The sequence below is a fragment of the Ogataea philodendri genome (assembly GCF_020536065.1).
Source record: "Ogataea philodendri strain CBS6075 chromosome Unknown scaffold8, whole genome shotgun sequence".
Lineage (NCBI taxonomy): Eukaryota > Fungi > Ascomycota > Pichiomycetes > Pichiales > Pichiaceae > Ogataea > Ogataea philodendri.
The window spans coordinates 180360-199813 of NW_025764223.1; the positions used below are offsets into that span (position 1 = coordinate 180360).

Sequence of the window (19454 nt, forward strand, 5' to 3'; positions counted from 1 at the left end):
ATCACGCATGTAAAGCTGGCTGTAGGGATGTAAGATGGGCAGTACCGAGAAATGACAGTAGGGTTTATATATAATTAGAGGGTGTCCCTCTTTTTACTTTTTTATGCAATACACATTTAACCTCGTGTTTGGAATGAACCACTAGTTGAAACAATTGAGAATTATATATTCAATACTTTTTACTTGAATGATTTGCACTACTATGAATAACAGCAAAACTTTTCAAATGCCTCCAGTGTTTGGCTCTGTCAAGACCCGGTCACGGGGCTCCGAGGGGGTGAACGTTGACCAGAAGGCGGTTCCAGCAGAACTAACGCTTAATGGTACTACTCCTTCCGGTAAGCCTCGGTTATATGTCTGCAACATTTGCACAAGGGCCTTTGCGAGACAGGAGCATTTGAAAAGACACGAGAGATCACACACCAAAGAGAAACCATTTGCATGCACCATATGTTCTCGGAAATTTAGCAGAAGAGACCTTTTATTACGACACTCGACAAAATTACATGCTGGTGCGGCCGAAGTTGTTCCTCGTCTAAGAAGACGGTCTACCAAGGCATCGTCCCCCAAGGAAAGCTCTGATCACAGCGAGGGCGATAGTCCTGTCGACGTGCCGTCAACAAGAGTTGGGACACGTAGGTCAAAGCGGAGGTCCGTTGCGGGATTCGAGAGTGGCAGCTCTGTCAATAAGCCTACATCATCTGCCTTGCGTAAACATTCCAGCGGACCTTCACCTGCGCTAGAGACAAAACTTCGAGCCGATTCCGAGGTGCGCGACGAGTTCACAGTTCCAACTTTGAAAACATTCGATTATAAACTCGAGTTCCCCGTCAATAGAAGAGCATCGTTTTCTGCTCTCAGTGGCTCGAACTATGCCATGCCTACTCCAGAGCCATACGCTGCAGAAGCGGTCGAATTCTCCACACCTCAGTTGCTTCCATTTGATGACGACGCCGAGCAGTGGCTAAACTCATTGCCAAATCTTGACTTGATGGATCACCAGAATGGAATAGCTCCTTTTCAACAATCCACTGAAACAGTCCCTTCTACAACAGATGTGAGAATGAGTTCTCATGCCTCTGGCGAAGATCTGGCTGGGTATTCTTTTTATGACTTACCTTACAAACAAGTTGGCTCTCTATTTGCTCACAACAATTACCAAAACAGAGACCCTAATCAACCAGGAATCGAAGAGCAATTGATGTCAGGGGTATCAGCATCTAACAAACAGGCCGTCCATCCGTTCAAAGCACATGTCTCACCACTGATGCAGGAAAGCCCAGACACAGATTCCAGTCTGGTTACACAACCAGCAAATGAGAAGGTAGATCAATGGCAGGAAACCCTGTTCAACCAAAACATCAACGACTTAGAAGCAATCGCAGATCTTAATGTTTCTAAAACTTTCGACGTGCCGCAAGGATACTCGTTCTATGGAAATAGCGACCAGAACACCATCAGCCATTCCTCTGTCTCATCAAACGCAACCATTTCGCCTGTCCTCCTGGACAACACGCTATTCGCCAACTCTAGACAAGCGAGTCCTAAACAAGGCTTGAACTCCGATTACTATGAAAAAGTCTCTAGATCATCTTCGAACCAAAGTACGGATCACAAATCCGAGTTTGTTTTCTCCAAAAGCAAATTTGAAAAGTGCTCCAGGGTGAACTTGTTCACCTCAAATATCAGAAACTACATCCATCACTCGCTGTCCAAGTACCCGTTTTTTGGAGTCCCATCACCAACACTTCCGGAAAACGAGAAGCTCAACTTTTTTGCCAGTGAGTTCAAGAATAAGTTTTTGAACCATCACCCATTCATTCATCATTCGATGCTCAATGAGTATTCTCTCATGAAGTCCACATTGAGCTCTCTCGAGGAAGACATTGTTTGGGATGAGAACAGTTCCGATAATACAAGAGTTTCATTGGTTTGTCTTCCTTTGTTGATTGCAACCATCGGAGCCATTGTTTCCAATAAGAAGAGTGACGCAGCCAACTTATACGAAGCATCAAGACGTTGCATTCACGTTTATTTGGAAACAAGAAAGAAGCTCATAAGACAAGATGGTGACAACCGCAAGCAAGTCAATAACTCGTCTCCGTTATGGCTCATTCAATCTTTGACTCTATCTGTCATCTATGGACTATTCGCCGATGACGAAATCAGTTTGAATGTCATCATCAGACAGGTCAGCGCTCTTTGCTCACTTGTGAAGTCATCCGGACTCAATTGCATAAAAGCCGACCTACCAAACGATGTTGAAATCAATGAGGCATATCTCGAAAGATACATACAACATGAGTCGACCGTTAGAACTGTTCATACAATTTTCCATATCTCTTCTTTGCTATCAACGCTTTACAACATCGCTCCCTCTATGAAAATTGACGACCTGAAGATCGATTTGCCGGCCTCTACCTTTTTATGGGAATGCACTAATCCCTCAGAGTTCAGAAACCTTATTGAAAGCTTTGATTATAACCCAAAGGATTTCCATCTGGTCTTGAAAGAATTGGTTATTCTACCATTTCAGCAGCTGGATCCTAGAACTGGAGCTTTTGGAAAATCCAACTTCTTTTCTGATAACCACGTGAGCGAGTACGGACTGGTGTGTTTACAGAATGGGTTACATCAGCTTGCTTACTTGAAGAATTTGCTTGCTACCATGCCTGAGGTTGGAAACGTTTCAAATTTTATGTCTCTGCTTGGCTCCGATGAGCAAAACTTGGCCAAAGTGGGAGAGAATTGGTCTACAATGCTGAGATCGTGTGGACTTTACCATAGAGAAAGTGTCATACTTATGGACAGTCTTCTTCTCAATAATTACTTGAACTTCAAGCTCTCGCCTATCCTGAAAATGAACACACTGAAAGAGAATGTTTGGTTAAGGGGATTCAATGACGTTAATAACCTTTTTGAAACTTGTTTTGTCTTTAACAACGAGCAGTTGAAAGACCCGTTTTATCAGAAAGAGCTATCCAAGGTGCTTGATAATTGTACCGATATTCTCAAGACAGTGTTTTTCAGACAACATGAGGATTCCCAAATTCAATTGGGGCAACATTTCCAGGAGATTTATGATCCTGAACTTGGTTTGGCCGACCTGAATTTCTTATCCAAATTGTCTATTGACTCACAACTGTTGCTTGATGTGTTCCTAATCGTGGTCAAGTTCTTACTAAATTTCGAGAGTGTTTTCAAAATGAAGATGAGATACAGCAATATGGGTTCCTCAAGTTTGTTACAAAAGTTTGAGTATCGATCATCCACCCAAAATGCTTCCTCTGGTAGTTATTTTGAAGTGGATGAGATAATATTTAAGCATTATCTCAAACTGTTCAAAATATACTTGAACTTGGAATACATTTTAAAAATCAATTACGATTATCACGATTTAGACAGCGATTTTTCCAGTCTCACTATCTCAAATATCATCAACAGAGACAGACTTCATTATAGCCAACAGGAGAAGAACCTGAACTCTATTCTGAAGGACGATCTGGAGGTGCTGCGGGAGAAAGATTTGATAGTTGGAGAGCTGATTGATTTCAAGCTACCATTTAGATTTTTGAAGATTGGATCATTTATTTTCAACTTTGTTTACGACAAAACATTCAAATTTGTCAGCTTTAAGAGTCTTGGAGATGTTTTGTTTCATCTCCGGGTTTTCCTCGAAAGTCGAGACGATTTTGTTTGATATATATGCATCACTATACTATAACGATTTAATGATATTACGACCTGATTACATAAATATCAATAAAGTTTGGATTAAAATTGTGGAGAAGACCAGTTCTTAAATATAATCATGGTTTCTTTTTTGGATCTGAATGAGGATATCATCTGTTTTCATATAGTACCATATCTTGATGAGGTTGATATACAATCTCTTTTCTTGACATGCAAAGATTTGTATTTGTCTTTGAACCAATCGATTGTTTGGCAGGAGATGTTCAAAAAGGCGTTCAAAGATGACAATGTTCCCTTCAGCATTTACTACAAATGGCCTCAACTGTACAAGATAAGAAAGGACTGTAAGCTTCTTACTTTTGGAAACAATGGAAATAGTCGTTTGGGCTGGTTTTTCGCACCCGGAGATCAATCTATAGAAGTTTTGGAACGAGATCATAACCGAAGATTGATTAAGCCTGTTGAATTGGAGTTCGGCAAGAAGAGGATTGCAGATGTTGCCGCTGGAGGCTATACGTTTTGTGTTTTGACCACCGGAGGCGATCTATATTTTACCGGGCGCAATTGGCATGGTATGACAGGCTTATCGCAACCTGGTCCTTCATCAAGGGACTATCATTTTGCGCGAGAAAGTCCTTCTACCTATCAGCCAGGAAGATGTGTCAACAAAGCAGAAGTTCCTCCGGGGGTGAAGATCAACCAAATCGGTTGTGGAAGGTCGCACTTCATTGGGTTCGACACTCACAACCAAAGACTATTTACTTGGGACAGCATGGGACGTTTGAAAAAGGGGGTGGAGCTTGCTCTCTATTTTGACGACAACAATAAGATCACCAACGAAATTCTGATGATTAGGGCAGGATGGTCTTTCAGCACATGTTTGGTTCACAACGTGGGAATTGTCGTCTGGAACCGACGCGAGAACTTGAAGCAAGTAGACGGTGAATATGGTCCGGTTCGTGCAACAGTGAGTGTTATTGATGGGACAAGTACCATTCTCGATTACATTGTTCTGGATAGTTTTCTGATCTACTTGACGGACAATGGGGACCTTTACAAGGTCAAGCTATCGGGAGATTTTGGCTCAAGGATCGGAAGCGGAAAGCTGTTGAAAGAGTTTCAAGAATATGTGGATCGCCATTCTCAACAAGTTGGCAAAAGACCCCGGTTCGTGCGGCTGAGCGGTTCGTTCGACCAATTCAGTGCTATAACGAACGACGACCAAGTGTTGTTTGGAAATAGGCAGTCCGATCATCCTAAAATCTACAAAGAACTACAGCACAACTCTGTGATATCAATAGCCGTTGGAGATTACCATTACCTTGCTTTGAACAAAAAAGGAGAGCTTTACTCTTGGGGACGAGAGTCACACAAAAATGGGTGCCTTGGACTAGGGAAACTAACGGATGCACTTTCGAGAGAAGGCGTGCGTGAGGATGGTGCTGATATTGTTGTCGAGCACCCCATTCGAGTTCCAATTGAAGGTCAAGTTTTAGCTATCGCTGCTGGTGGTTGGCAGTCGGCAGCACTAGTGCATGAAAATTAAAGATAAGAAAATAAATATATCGATGGCCGATTTTGCAGACCTGAAACCGATAATAACCAACAACAAACGAGGAAGATATTCTTCTAATCGTCCAAGAGTGTTATACGAGGAGATAATCGAGACACCTGATGAGTTGATAATTGCTGGTAAGTCCAAAGGCCCTGAACCTAAATCCGACGAGCAGCGCAAGTCTTCGTCCAAGTATTTTGGGATGGAAGACCTTTATTATGAGAACGAAGTTTTTGACGAGTCTCATTGGGAAGCAATGATTGGGTTCACTTTGGTTAGAATTGCTTCGCCCTTATTCTTCATTATTCACTGTGCATTCATTCTAGGCGTGTTGTATTACAAATATGGCTTCAGCATCGACGATCAAACTGCCAAAATAATGCCCCACATAATGTTCCCGCTTGTTTTGAATCTGGCGGTGGTTCATGTATTCAACAAATGGTATTTCTCGGGCAGCTACTACAAATTGAGAACACCCTGAAGAAATACCACAGTGTGTAGATCCTAAAAAAAAACTACCTAGTATTTCGATAACTATATTGGACAATAAATGTCTTTGCCCAGAATACCATTAGATGATGACACTTTGCATTGGTCATCTCCATCAAAGAAGATCTATTGCTCTGGTGACGTGAAGAATTTTCTTCACTCGGTTGCCATTGATCGTATCAAATCAACACTACTATTGATTTGCCAGAGAGTGAGTTTAAAAAATATACCAGAAGGAGTTCTCGACCGTTCGTTAATCGAGTCGAAGGAGGCATCAAGGTCCGCGCTATTGGACCTACCGCCTCCTTCCTCCGATTTCGACCCTAACATCCTCTCAACAAGCGTCCAACATGTAATTGATTTCATTGCTGAGCTGAACAAACTCGTTGATCAAACGCCCCCTTTTCCTGGACCAAGAAGATACGGAAATATGGCCTGTAGGGATTGGCATGATAAATTGAATAAGTCTGTCGAGGGTTTTATTGATCAGCATTTGAAGCCAAAATGCAAGTTCAAGTTTGAAGACCAATATCGAGGATTTGTGAGAGAGGCTAAATATTATATCCTGGGGTCCTTTGGGTCTCGTGAGAGATTGGACTATGGTACCGGACATGAACTCTCGTTTATGGCATTCATCTCAAGTCTTTTGATGTGCGACATTTTGGACCAAGAGGTCATCAGTGGTCAGGAGTTGCTGACCATTTTCGGCAAATATTACGACCTGGTCAAACGAATGATTTTGACGTACACTTTAGAACCTGCTGGATCTCATGGTGTTTGGGGCTTAGACGATCACTTCCATTTGATATATATCATTGGATCATACCAGCTGGTTGACTTTCAGACCGTCGGAACTGACCAGAAAAGTACCAAAGCGTTGAATTTCAGAATGGGCCTTACACCCTCTGCAGCTTTGAATCCAACAGTAATCAAACAGCAATGCCATCGGAATTTGTACTTCAACGCCATGGCATTCGTCAGACGCGTCAAAAAGGGCCAGTTCAGCGAACATTCTCCGCTTCTTTACGATATCAGCTCCTCAAAGACATGGGAGAAGATAGCACAGGGTCTCATCAAAATGTATTATGGGGAGGTACTATCCAAATTTCCTGTTGTTCAGCATTTCTATTTTGGTGAGATCCTGTTCCCTTGGAAGGACTCTGATTCAGGCAAAGAATTGCCTGAGTCTTCTCCCGAAGCTGAAGCTGAGGTGACAACGGCACCAAAACTTGATTACAGAAGTGAAGCGGAATCTGCTATGCACTCTATGTATCAACGAAGAGAAGAGGAGCTCGCTAAGTTGATAGACAAACGTCCCCAATCACTACACCCAACCACGCGTGCTCCTTGGAAATAAGAATATCTTAGTTAGCAATGAATTTATATAATGGCTTCTTCATTTCTTTCCAGTACCAAAGGCCTTGTCGAACTCAGTAAAGACAAATCTATATCTAACGTCTCCTTCCCAAGCCTTAGTCAAAGCCTTGTTACATCCCTCCTCAGAGATTGGAACTTCCTCGACCCATGGACGAATGTCGTGCTTGACGCACAAGTCCAAGAGCTCCAGCATCTCTTTTCTGGAACCAAGGTTCGAAGAGCACAAGGAAGAACCGTTGGAGAAGAAAGTAATTGGGGCGACATCATACTTTTCTTCAGCGGATGGCAATCCAACGGACACAAATCTTCCTTGAACTTTCAGGATAGAAAGGAAACCTCCCAAGTTCACTCCAGAAAGAGAGATGGCACAGTTGAGAACCAAGTCAAATTGGTCATAGTACTTTTCGGCCCAGTCCTTCTCAGTTCCTGTAGCCACAAAACCCTTAGCACCAAGCTTCAGAGCATGCTCCTTCTTTGAGTCAGTTCTAGAGAAAACGTAGGTGTCAGCTCCCAGAGCTGCAGAGATTTGAACAGCCAAGTGTCCAAGTCCACCCAGACCCAAAATGGCAACCTTAGGAGTTTCTCCCTTAGGCAGATCAGTTGGAATATATCTCTTTAATGGGGAGAAAACAGTCAAACCTGCGCAACACAAAGATGCAGCTTCGCTTGACTTGATCTCCTTTGGAATTGGGAAACAGAAGTGCTCGTGAGCTCTCACATGGGATGCATATCCACCTTGAGAAACATAGCCATCGGCGTAAGTTCCGTCGTAAGTGGTCACAGACTTGTTACAGTATTGTTCGTTGTCATCTTCACAACGTCTGCAGCTCAAACAAGAGAAAGCTTGTGCACCCAAACCAACTCTGTCACCAACCTTGTGATGAGTGACCTTTGGTCCAACGTGAACAACCTTACCAATGATCTCATGTCCAACAATTTGTGGGAGCTTGATCTCACCCCAACCTTCGCCACCCATGGCAGTCATGATGTCGGATCCACAAAGGCCGCAACACTCAATTTCAATGTCAATGTCATGGTCGTCCAACTTCTTTGGCTTAAAGGTGATGTACTTTGGCTTGTTCCAATCTTTGGTGTCAAGCACAGCAAAACCAGCGAATTCTTCAGGGTATTTCACAGCAGCACTCATTTTCAATGAAAAGATTTCTTTCACGTTGGCTATCCAGCAAGATATATATTGTCTCCGATAGTAGTCAGCGGCTTTTTGCCGAAACGAGTAACTAAATCCACTTCGTAATTTTTCACTAGTTTTCTCTGGAGAGTCTGCTAAAAAATGATCGGCACCCCCATTTTCGCCGTTATAAAATTAACGGAGAATTCGTTTCCTGCATACTTTAGCACTCAAATCTTGTAGTCCGAGCCTGTGTGCGTCTTCGATCCAAGTTGACTAAACGGTTCTATTTGTGGGGCTCGAAACTTGCTTGTAAATGTCACTTGATCTATTGGGGTCTCGAAACCAACAGTTTGACCAGGACTATTGTGTAACAACCACGTCGGGCCACGCTCGTGAATGATTATCAACTTTATAAATAAGGCTGTAAATCACCTCCAGGAGTCATCATAGAACTAGATTCATGTGGTTTTTCCTAAGACTCATAATTGCTTATGGTAGCCATCATATCCTATCTGTTGGACATCTCGTATCATCCAGCGAACTAGTGACCAAATATGACACTTCTGAAACTTGTTTGGAGTTCCTGCCAATTGCTTCAGATTTCGGACTCTATCCTAATCAGTAATGGAGGCGAATAATGTTTAGTGGGGTAAAAAAGCACCTCCAGGGTACATGGAGCTGAAGAAAGCGCTAGACCCGTAAGAGAGTAGACTGGCTTTCCGACTCAATTCTAATGATCACAAATTGAATCGGAGCTGAAACTATTACTTGTGGGATACCATTAGTTCATTGAAACCTTAAGAACCGGTAACCATAAACCCTTTTGGTCCTAATATCGACAATTAAGGTTATTTTTCTAATCGGTCGATAGACGCAAAAAGAAATAAATGCCGGGTCGCGTGAAATATGACAATTTCTTATCGAACGTATCCAAATTCCTCAAAAAAATCTAAAAAAAAGATCAGGCAGCAGTAGTCGCTTATATCGATTGTTTGAATTACCGATACAAGGCATTCATGAATACTTGAAAAATAAAAGAGTTACTAAGTGCTATCTGTTGACAATCAAAACATATCAAATAAGAAAGGGTATCTCGATACGAACTTTCAGATTTCAGTCATCATTTATCGGAAATTCTCGCACTTCCCGTATAAACCCATAGAGAATATCATTGAATATGACCGATTTACTAAGATCTCCTCTGTTTCCCGTTGAGGGGCTATCTAAGGAGACAGTCATCAAATTACCATCTCAACCAACTGCAGAATCAGGCTCAGTGAAACTGTATCTTATACAGGCCGAACAAAACCTATTCCTAGAAGGGTTTTCGGAGGAAGAAACCAAAGACAGACCTCCGACTATTCTCCGGGGATGCTTGTTTGTGAGGATTTTAAGACCAGTGAAGATCAAGTCAATCTCTCTGAAACTGACCGCTGTCGCTCGAACGGATTGGCCTGAAGGAATTCCACCTAAACGAGTTGAGCATGTTGAGCAAAATACTTTGATGCAGCACACCTGGCCCTTTTTCCATCATACTAACACATATGAGAATACAGAGACAAGTCGAAGCAATGCCGATATATTCATTCCTAAAAATGATTTGGATTGCGAACCATCCAATTTTAGTCTCGACAATAGTATATCTCCAGTTACTAGTGCGATCGATTCATTGAGCGAAATGATGCCAGTTCGCTCACCATCCCCACTGGCAATGGTGTTGAAGGGAAAACGATCGTCTTCGCCCCGCCCAAACTTGTTTGCTCAAATATCACAGCAAGACGGTCAAGACTTGACTCCTATCAAATCTACTAATAGCATTGACGACACAAAACTCTTTGTCCCTGGTGACTACATTTACTCATTCGAGCATCCTATTCCAGCATCTTCACCAGAATCCATTCAGGTCACCTTTGGATCTGTCCACTACAATCTAGAAGCCTATTTGGAAAGAAGTGGAACATTTAAGTCAAGCCTCACCGCAAAAAAAACAGTCAATATAGTTAGAACTCCATCTCAAGACTCAAGTGAGGAAAATGAGCCGATCGTCATTAATAGAGACTGGGAAGACCAATTGAATTATGAAATCGTGGTTTCGTCAAAACAAGTCCTCCTTAATTCATATCTCCCGATCATCTTCAAACTCAGTCCACTAGACAAGATCAAAATACACAGGATCAAGATTTATTTCACAGAACACTTGGAGTACTACTGCAAAAGCAAGCATGTTCACAGGACAGAGCCTCCTCGTAAGTATCTTCTTTTGGAACACAAAGCCACCAATGATGAAGAAAATTTACTGTCCGTTGATGGAGACGAGATTTCAGCAAAAGAGCTGGATTTCCATGTATATGTTCCCGAGAGACTCGGAGATAGGTACAGACTACATCCTGACACGTATTATGATGACATTCAGTCTCATCATTGGATTAAGATCTGTATCAGAATATCCAGATCCGCTCCGACTGCTGAAGACCCAAAGAAAAGAAAACACTTTGAGCTTTCTATTGATTCTCCCATCCACATATTGTCACCTTTATGTGCACACGCAAATACTTTGCTCCCTTCGTACGAGGCTCAGATGGCCGAGAGCCCTCAATTAGGAAGACAATCAATTGATTTACTTCTTTCTCCAAGGAGCAGGGTTAACACAGAATCGAATCTGTATCAACCGGATGATAGAACACCTTCAGAACTGAAATCACCACAGGCAAAACCTTTTTCCCCACTATCATCTCCAGAAATGACACCTTTGGGCTTGGATCTAAGGAATACTGGATCATTTGGACTAATTCCTCAGATGCTTCGCAATTCTAGTTATAACTCAAGTGGTTTGGGTTATGAAGAGCCTCCTCCAAATTTTGAGGAAACTGCAAGAGATGTTCCTCCAACTTATGACCAGGCAGTGAAGGAGAAGTCGAGAACGAGCAGAGAGAACAATGATGAAAGCGTGAAGATCACGGAGCCAGTGAGAGAAGAGCGTAGATCACGTTTGGATAGAGAGACGGAAAGACAGGACCAAGAAGAATCGGACTTGGGTGGAAACTTCAAGCTGGAAATTATTCCTATCAGATCTCGGTCAACATCACGAAGCGCGGATGGCGTGAGATCAAGATCGCCACCTCTGGACCCACAGTTTAGGGCCAAGTCCAAACTGATCAGCTCCTCATTGATTCCAGGCCATTTCTTGGGCAATTCGAATTCATCTCAGGGAATGGATGACACCCTTACCCAAGCTTTCGAGAACGAGAACACCATTCCGGAAAGTCCGTCTAAACCTATGAATATTCCAATTGCCTCCAGCCAAATGCCCGGTAACGAATTAGAGACCAATTTCTTGGAGCCGACCAGCTCCACGATTGATTCTAATATGAATTCACCAAGTCGTTACTCTACTAGATCATCTATCAACTCATTTACAGGGTCTCTCATTTCTGAAGATCCTGCCACAAGGAAACCTTTGTTGAGCAAAGAAATAACAAATATCTATTCAGGTGAAAACCCTAGTGCTCTTTTCAAGTCTGCCCCAGACAACGGTAGCTCAGTGGATATTACGGCAATGCTTGGGTCTTCTGTCTCAAACAATTTTGATTACGGCTCTGCAACAGATGCTAGCTGGCATCCATTCGATCTTACCAGTACTTTTGGAAACGTCTCTCAACCTCATATAACCCATAACAATAGGACTGTTCGAAGAATGGGACCTCCAAAGATTTCGAGCAGAAACGGCGATTACAGCGGCACAGATTATCAGGATCATAATACAGACTACAGGAATGCAGGAAGACATTTAAGTTTTGGAGTGGAACCTGTGCTGTCAGTTCTCGCTGCAACCGGGCTACATGACGAAGTTTCAACCAATGAAAAGCATGCTGGATCACAAAGTGTCCGGAATAGTGAGAGTGCAATTGAAGAATAATATATTATCCTAAACTAGCAATTTTATTTTGTAAGCCGTTGATATCGTACTTGAAGTGCTTGGCAACACTCTTGGATGAACCGTTCGTGAAGTTAGTGTAAAACACCCTGTATGCAGGTACAAGCATTTTGTTGATATCCTGATTCAATTGTTTTTTGAAGAAAGGAGGTAACTTTTTATTTTGCATCTTTTTAAAGTTCTCTTCGAATGTCTTGTTGAACTCGTCTATCAGCTTACCCAACTCCTTGGGGCTTAGATTAAAAGAATCACCCTGTCTTGTCGAGGCTTGCATTAGTTTGGTAGTCATCCTTGTCCATTCAACTGTGGCTTTCTCCATCGATTTCTTCTTTAATTTGTCTAATCTTTGCAAGCCATTGCGCCCGAGCACTTGCTTCAACTGACCACTATTATCTAAAAGATTCTGTAATCCATCAAGATTGAATAGCAGAAGAATGCCCAAATCCTCGTCATTCATTTTGGATCGATACTTCCGCTCCAATTGAAGTAAGTTGTATTCAATGACATCCCCATAAAAGACACTTAAAAGATAACTTGGATCACTTGACGCCCCCTTAATCTCTTGAAATCCTGGAGGTTTAGATTGTGGGAGCCAGCTCCCATTGGACATTTTGGCAATGGCCTTCAATTGATATTCATGAAAAACGCTAAATTTGTTGGTCCGTGATATCAGCGACATAAAAGTGTTATTCAAAGTTTCATTGACGCTCTCACCTACCACCATATCAGAATAGCGTTGGTCAATGTATTTGAACATTTCAGAAAAGACAGATTGACATTGCGACAGTGATACAGCTTCTAAATCCTCTATCTGACGAGGAATCAGAAGACTTAATCTTTTGAAAGCACCAAGAACTAAAGAAAGCCCATGATCGATCTCAAAGTACATCGAATTATAGCTGGATTTGTGAATTTCCACAAAGCTCGACAAACTGTTGAATTGCTTGACAAAAAGCTCCAACGAAGAGGAAAGGACCTCAAACAAGAGCTGATTCACTTGATTGAAATCGTCAAAGAACTTGGACAGGAAATGTGGTTCTCCATAGAGAAGACTTTGCAAAGTTTTTGCAAACTTAATGAAGTATTTGTCATGTTTATCACCGTCGTAATAATAAGTTTGATCTTTGACTAGTGCTGGCGGGTCTAGATTCAGAGATCGAAGCGTGGATAAATTGAAATCTGCTCTCTCTTTGATCAGTGTGTCTAATAAGTTTTTGTTTCTGCTGCGCTTCATGTATCCGTATATGATCTTCAGGCGCGAAATTATATCATTCTCGTCTTGAGTATATGTGTTGTCGTTATTCTTCAATCTTTTGCTGAGTAGTTTCAAACCGTTGATAAATTCAAACTTGAGAGTGACCTCAGCGTCCCGGATGGAATTATCAAGCCCCTTTTTCAGGCCTTCAAAATCATTCAATTTTCTACTTTCCAAGTCACTTTGGATGGATTGATATTTATCAATGATCTGACAGTAATTTGTTATCTGAGGGGCGGATTGAAGGGAACCAAAAGTCTTAATAGACTTGTCTAATTTGCTGATATCTTGGGCATAATCTTTAATGCTTTCCACAAGCTTGAAAGTGTCCTGAAAATTCTTCTGCTGAAGCTTGAGTCTATTAATCTTGGTCATTAAAGGGTTGATTGATTTGATGGCAGAAGCGTTGCTAGTTGAAACTGCGTATAGTTTTGCACTCAAAGCATTGGTTAACTCTTGAGTTAAAGAAAGGCTTTCCTCAAGAACAGACATATCCGCTTCGTCAACGTCAATGGAGACTTTCGCATCTGCCACTGTCTTCATTGGACCGTTTAAACTCATCAGAAATAAAGTTGATTTATTTATTTATGTTACGTACTTCAAAGTCGACCCGCGCATTCCAGCGAGCTGCGGCGCGATCGTTCAAAGAAAAAAAAAAGTGAATTTCTTTCGATTGGCATATGTGGAAGGCGAAGTGGTATCGACTACGGGGACGGTTTAAGACATGGAGTCAGGACTTGAGTATTTCGAGTGCTGACAAAACTGATTTTGATACCCTTTAGTTGGAGACTGACTCGCTAACACGGTTGTGCCTAGAATAATTTGGTACCTTATTTCGCTAACACTAAATTCACGACTATAATTTAGAGTTTGATAGTAGAAGGGTGCACATGTTTTGATTATAATGTCTTTCAAAGAAAAGCAGTTCAATCTTATAAAATCATCAGTTCCACTCCTAATGCGACGGTGGTTAGTAAAAGTACAATAATTTCAATTTGGGGTATCAGTTTCGGGGTATAACTCACTGTCATTATCGAATCGCTCGATAAAACGGAAGCATATTTTCTGTGTGTCAGGGGTTGAGGAAATAAATCGTACTCAACCAGTTTCTCCAGATCCCATTCAATCGCATCTTCCGTTTTGTAGCACCAAAAAATAAAACCACTAGTTTGGTTGAAAAGGTCTAGTTGAGCCTCGACCAGCTTTCTCACCTCAGTCTTTCTCTTTCCTGTCCATTCTGAAAAATCGTTCGCGTAGGAACAATCACCCAGGTTTGTAGAACTTTGGTATGTTCCATTATATCTCGCTCCTCTACCAACACCATTGAGCCAAAAAGCACAATCTGTGATGGCAGCAGCCCATTCACCAACCAATTTAGGAATCTTCTCACTAGTGATAGCAGATGTGTAAGTCTTCAAAGAAGCAATATGCTCTTCCACTGACTGCGATAGCTGCCCCAAATCAAAAACCTCGTATCTATGGTGGTCGATCACGATATTCGTAAAATCTCCCTGATAATTTGATGAGTTAGTATATCCTGTTAGATTCCCCGTATTCGGGTATAATGTCAAATTAGTGGTATGGCTCACCTTGCCAGTCATTCTGGAATCCCAGTACCCTGGGGCCATGAACGCATCATGGTATGCGAGGGATATGTCGTTCTTTAAGTATTTCATCTGCGTGTAGCTGTTTAAATAAAATTCTTCCAATTGATTCATATTCAATCTTGGTCCCAGCGGTTCATTAAGCACTTGAATCGCCGAAACAACATCTTCGTATTCATTTCCTCCATACTTGGCCATAATGTATTGAAGGATCTCAAGCGATAGATCAATGTAAGCTTGATGATGCTGCCAGTTAACATGATCTCTGAGACCCGAATTATCAAACCCGTTTTGAGAGCCAGGGACACCATGTAAATCAATCCAGATATAGAGTCCTTGGTTTCTACACCACTCTATAGCTTTCTCCAGATATTCTTCTTGCCCGAAGCAATAAGGATCTGTGCTTAAATGAGCAAAGGCCCAATACCCAATTGGGAACCGGACCGTATTGAATCCCCAGCTTTTGATTTTCTTGAAGTCATCTTCGACAATCCATGTATCCCAGTGATCTTTGAGTCTGGTGTAGCATTCCTCTGTCCCCAAAGTCTTGCAATAATGGTATTCATCAATTGGAACCGTAGCTTCTGTTCCATCAGTTGATGCGTTCCAATACAAACTTGGGCTTATATACGGCTCTGTAACCACCCAGCCACCAAGATTGACCCCGTAAACTTTTTCATTGTCGTAATCAAACACTCGTTTGGATGTTGCGTTGAGATCGTCATATAAACGCTTGTAATGTCTTTTACTTAAATAATCCTGCAATTGTGGGGAATATTCAAAATCCTCTTTTGTTTTCACAACATAACCCCCCACTACGGCGATCAATGTCGATAAAGAAACGATACCCTTCATAATTGTAAGTGAACTATATTGCTATGAAGAGGAAAAGTTCAGCATCTCAGGTATGCGCTAGAAAATATTAATTGTAAATAAAGAGATCTACAGATTTTACTAATTTGGCGCTGATTGTATGTATGATCGATCAAACTTAGTCCGTGTAAGGATGCTTAGACTATTGACCTCTGTCGCCTCGGAGATGTAGTCGTCCAATCACTATTTTGTTAGCGAGTACGGTCTTGGTAGTGACATTATCCAATGGATGTCTTCTAATTAGTAGCTCTTGTGATAGCGGAATGTATTTCTCCTTTTTGCAGGGACCCCATTATTTCAATCTGCAATCAAACCCAACTCGGTATAATTGATATTGTAATCGATGTACCAAGCAACAATGTCTCGAAGTGGACCATCTAAAACCTTGGAGATTTCTTTATTATTAAATGGGATATTAGTAAGACAGTTCAGATTCGGTGTTGACGACTGAACTTGGGTAATTATCCCTTTTTCAACTGTCAAACTGCATTTCAAATCGTCTTCATCAATGACAAATTGGAACTTTGGAGTTCTACCGAATGTCCAATCCCACGAATGAAGCTCTTTAGCAATCCGAAATACCTCTTTCGGAAGTTCGTTTATTTCATTCAATTTCAGAATTTGGCTTCCATTCAAGATCGTTGAATTATCGAAAACAGTCAGATCAAAATCATTTTGCGATCCGTGTAGCTCCGTAAAGGCATCTATTGCACATTGTTGAAATAATAATTCATGCAGGTGTAAGTTTTCAACTGAACTTGGGATCGAGTCTGTACTTTTATCTATAATACAATCTTTCCTCTTCTGGCTTAATTTTAGCAAGGAAGCCAACATTTCCAGGTCAGAGTTTAACAACATTGTTCCGTGATGTAAAGATTTTCCTCTGGATATATGATATGCAGAGCCACTGATCTTTTTCTGATTTTGCTGATTGATAATGTCTCCTTTCTCGTTCGTACCCAAAGGAAAATTAGGCGTTGGAAGATCGGAGTCCAGCCCAATCAATTGATTTATTTTGCGGTTCATGACGTCAGAGAACTTTGTCCTATTAAAAGACTGTTTACTCGTTGTATAAGAAAAATTGAAGTTCCCTAAATCGTGCACAACTGTGCCCCCTCCACTGTATCGTCTCAAGATAGGGATACTGTGGATTCCCGCTTTTCTTAGATTTATCTCCTTGAATGGATTTTGATTCTTCCCTATGACCACACATGGAGAATTTTTATAAAGCGTTAGCCTTGCTGAGCTCTTATGAATAGAAGGGTCGGGCATCTGGTCATAGAGATATTTCTCGATAGCCAGATTCACTCTTGGATTATTAAACTCACTAATGACAGTCAATGGTCCAGAAGTCTTCGCAATGGATTCAAGCCTTAGATTTGTGGGGCGATTGTCAGGTGCTGTGGTCATGAAGGTTCTAAAACGGGTGAATTTTTCCATGTCAAATAAGTCTCGAGAAACCGATCGACTAAATCTCTTGACATATTCCTCTGTACTCAAAGTCACAGGCCGAAATTGATTATCGGGATGATACATCGCTGAGAAATCAGTATTGGGAAGAACATTCGGGTGAAAACCTTGGTGGGGGTCCTCTTTGCCAATAATTTTGATGTCTGATAAGTTAAGGGGATCGTAGTCATTCGTGGAATTTGTGGTGTGATTCTGCTTCGGTTCAATCTCTTGATCTAGAGGATCCAAATATTCATCAAAGGGAGAAAAAGAGTAAAGCCTTCTGTGCCGGTTTAGAGGGGATCTACCAGAAAATACCCGTCGCATTATAATTCGATTTCGGAAACGAAGAAAAAAATATTTATTTGATCATTATAGTTTATGGACAGGAAGAACACCGTCGAACGCCTTCTTTTGTCCAGAAGTTCAAAGTTTTGTGATGACAAACAGATTTCTGAGCTTTTGGACACGCGTTACTCTGTTACAGGAAGCCAAAAAAGCTACCTAAGTTTAAAGCCTACAGACGGATCGCGCAGTACTAACAAAAATACAAAGAAGTCATTATTGGGTTCGATCGTTTCTTTCAGAGACGATCGCAAACCATCGTCGAGGAAAACGAAGAATGAGTTCAAGTCTTTTGTCAAAGACAGTTTACGATATCAGAACAAACTAGCCAAAAAATTACAGAACAGATTGAGACGAGATCCCCAACTGCTCAGAAACATTGAAGACATCAGCAAGCTCAAAATGTGCAAAGATTTGATCCTGTACGAGGACTATATTGAGATGAACCGGCTCTGGAATGAATATGCACGAGAACTGATTGGTACAAGTAATCATATTCCGACAATTACTAGCAAAATCACGAGCAGTGAGTTGATAGGGGCCGAGCTAGAAGTGACCCAGAGTTCGTGTATTGATAACATAGGTTTGAAAGGGATTGTTCTGTGGGATTCACAGCATAATTTTGTGCTAATCGTGCCTCGAAAACAAAATTGGAAAACTGATACGATAAACATCGAGCCAACATACACAACTAAAGAGCTGATTGGCGGCTTGAAAGTGATAAGTAAAGAGAGGACATATTTCAAGCTCAGAATCAAGAGCGATATTGACGATATTGATTTTGAGATTATAGGAAATCGCTTAATGATCCGTAGTACGGACAGAGCTACAAGGAGATTTAAAAACCATTCAGTAAACGATATAGACATTTAATAGAACAACGAGCGATTGTAATGTGGTAATGACGCTTTTGTGTTCCACGATGGGCCTTCAGAGGTAGATAAACGTCATTCCAACAGTTGAGTTTATTTTTATTACCCGGAAGAAAAAATTAACAAAATATATTTTGGTTCCCAATCGTACAAGAAACGTGAACTCTCTTTTTGACAACACGGGGATAAAGATCTTTCAAAAAAGAGAAATCCTCATATATTGGGTTCCTTCGGAGATGAGCATATTAAGATTCGTTACAAGATCAACAAACCCTACCAATAGGTGGTGGGCAAATGGTCACAAAGCAGCATCATTCTACAGATACCAATCTTCACAGACACCGGGTCGCACCGCAAACAAAAAGAAAATGAGCGTTCTTGAGCAGAAGAAGCAGGTGCAGACCATGAAGACCGATACTGACGCAAAAGACTCGAGAGATGAAAGGGAGAATAACAAAACTAATTTGCCCTCCTCTAAAAAAATACGGAAAGGCTTTAGCTCTCTTGCCAAGGTCCCCAGTACAGAAGCGTTGAATCCGGAGGAAATATTATTGGATACATTCTTTCAAGGATACAAACCGCTCACTTTACCTTTGAGACCGCCCACGAAGAAACGACAAACGGTTTTATACTTGGACGTTGAAGAGAGTCTTCAATTTTTCGGGAACGCATTGGAAGAGTATTCTTCAATTTCAAAGGCGCATACAGGAGCCGAGGATGTCAACAAATCTAAGTATGAATTCTCGAACACAAGTTTCAATTCTGAGGAGGATGTTGGAGATAAGTATACGAAAAGATCTGAAATTAGCAAGAACAACAAAGGAAGGAAAAGAACAGGTAAAGAGTCGATGAAAAAGAAGAAATGAAACACTCAAG

General features: G+C 41.4%; 13 protein-coding genes across 13 annotated transcripts; 8 read left to right on the forward strand and 5 right to left on the reverse strand.

The window, feature by feature from the left end:
• Nucleotides 1–226: 226 nt before the first annotated feature.
• OGAPHI_007026 (uncharacterized protein) lies at nucleotides 227–3700 on the forward strand (the record flags this gene model as incomplete). Its single annotated transcript, XM_046208377.1, has 1 exon — nucleotides 227–3700. The coding sequence occupies one exon, from the start codon at nucleotides 227–229 to the stop codon at nucleotides 3698–3700; it is 3474 nt and encodes a 1157-aa protein (XP_046058143.1).
• Nucleotides 3701–3811: 111 nt separating this feature from the next.
• Nucleotides 3812–5239, forward strand: OGAPHI_007027 (uncharacterized protein; the record flags this gene model as incomplete). Its single annotated transcript, XM_046208378.1, has 1 exon — nucleotides 3812–5239. The coding sequence occupies one exon, from the start codon at nucleotides 3812–3814 to the stop codon at nucleotides 5237–5239; it is 1428 nt and encodes a 475-aa protein (XP_046058144.1).
• Nucleotides 5240–5261: 22 nt separating this feature from the next.
• On the forward strand, nucleotides 5262–5729 carry OGAPHI_007028 (uncharacterized protein; the record flags this gene model as incomplete). The annotated part of the gene is made up of 1 exon (XM_046208379.1): nucleotides 5262–5729. The coding sequence occupies one exon, from the start codon at nucleotides 5262–5264 to the stop codon at nucleotides 5727–5729; it is 468 nt and encodes a 155-aa protein (XP_046058145.1).
• A 69-nt stretch (nucleotides 5730–5798) lies between these two features.
• On the forward strand, nucleotides 5799–7094 carry OGAPHI_007029 (uncharacterized protein; the record flags this gene model as incomplete). Its single annotated transcript, XM_046208380.1, has 1 exon — nucleotides 5799–7094. The coding sequence occupies one exon, from the start codon at nucleotides 5799–5801 to the stop codon at nucleotides 7092–7094; it is 1296 nt and encodes a 431-aa protein (XP_046058146.1).
• Nucleotides 7095–7133: 39 nt separating this feature from the next.
• On the reverse strand, nucleotides 7134–8261 carry OGAPHI_007030 (uncharacterized protein; the record flags this gene model as incomplete). The annotated part of the gene is made up of 1 exon (XM_046208381.1): nucleotides 7134–8261. One exon carries the CDS (start codon nucleotides 8259–8261, stop codon nucleotides 7134–7136), a length of 1128 nt encoding a protein of 375 aa, XP_046058147.1.
• On the forward strand, nucleotides 7833–8270 carry OGAPHI_007031 (uncharacterized protein; the record flags this gene model as incomplete). The annotated part of the gene is made up of 1 exon (XM_046208383.1): nucleotides 7833–8270. The coding sequence occupies one exon, from the start codon at nucleotides 7833–7835 to the stop codon at nucleotides 8268–8270; it is 438 nt and encodes a 145-aa protein (XP_046058148.1).
• Nucleotides 8271–9423: 1153 nt separating this feature from the next.
• OGAPHI_007032 (uncharacterized protein) lies at nucleotides 9424–12162 on the forward strand (the record flags this gene model as incomplete). Its single annotated transcript, XM_046208384.1, has 1 exon — nucleotides 9424–12162. One exon carries the CDS (start codon nucleotides 9424–9426, stop codon nucleotides 12160–12162), a length of 2739 nt encoding a protein of 912 aa, XP_046058149.1.
• Nucleotides 12163–12166: 4 nt separating this feature from the next.
• Nucleotides 12167–13996, reverse strand: OGAPHI_007033 (uncharacterized protein; the record flags this gene model as incomplete). Its single annotated transcript, XM_046208385.1, has 1 exon — nucleotides 12167–13996. The coding sequence occupies one exon, from the start codon at nucleotides 13994–13996 to the stop codon at nucleotides 12167–12169; it is 1830 nt and encodes a 609-aa protein (XP_046058150.1).
• A 371-nt stretch (nucleotides 13997–14367) lies between these two features.
• Nucleotides 14368–14942, reverse strand: OGAPHI_007034 (uncharacterized protein; the record flags this gene model as incomplete). Its single annotated transcript, XM_046208386.1, has 1 exon — nucleotides 14368–14942. A coding segment is annotated over one exon (575 nt), but the record flags the coding sequence as incomplete, so codon positions are not given.
• Nucleotides 14943–15894, reverse strand: OGAPHI_007035 (uncharacterized protein; the record flags this gene model as incomplete). The annotated part of the gene is made up of 1 exon (XM_046208387.1): nucleotides 14943–15894. A coding segment is annotated over one exon (952 nt), but the record flags the coding sequence as incomplete, so codon positions are not given.
• A 315-nt stretch (nucleotides 15895–16209) lies between these two features.
• Nucleotides 16210–18201, reverse strand: OGAPHI_007036 (uncharacterized protein; the record flags this gene model as incomplete). The annotated part of the gene is made up of 2 exons (XM_046208388.1): nucleotides 16210–17644; nucleotides 18047–18201. 2 exons carry the CDS (start codon nucleotides 18199–18201, stop codon nucleotides 16210–16212), a joined length of 1590 nt encoding a protein of 529 aa, XP_046058153.1.
• Nucleotides 17743–18579, forward strand: OGAPHI_007037 (uncharacterized protein; the record flags this gene model as incomplete). Its single annotated transcript, XM_046208389.1, has 1 exon — nucleotides 17743–18579. One exon carries the CDS (start codon nucleotides 17743–17745, stop codon nucleotides 18577–18579), a length of 837 nt encoding a protein of 278 aa, XP_046058154.1.
• Nucleotides 18580–18814: 235 nt separating this feature from the next.
• OGAPHI_007038 (uncharacterized protein) lies at nucleotides 18815–19444 on the forward strand (the record flags this gene model as incomplete). Its single annotated transcript, XM_046208390.1, has 1 exon — nucleotides 18815–19444. The coding sequence occupies one exon, from the start codon at nucleotides 18815–18817 to the stop codon at nucleotides 19442–19444; it is 630 nt and encodes a 209-aa protein (XP_046058155.1).
• Nucleotides 19445–19454: the final 10 nt, after the last annotated feature.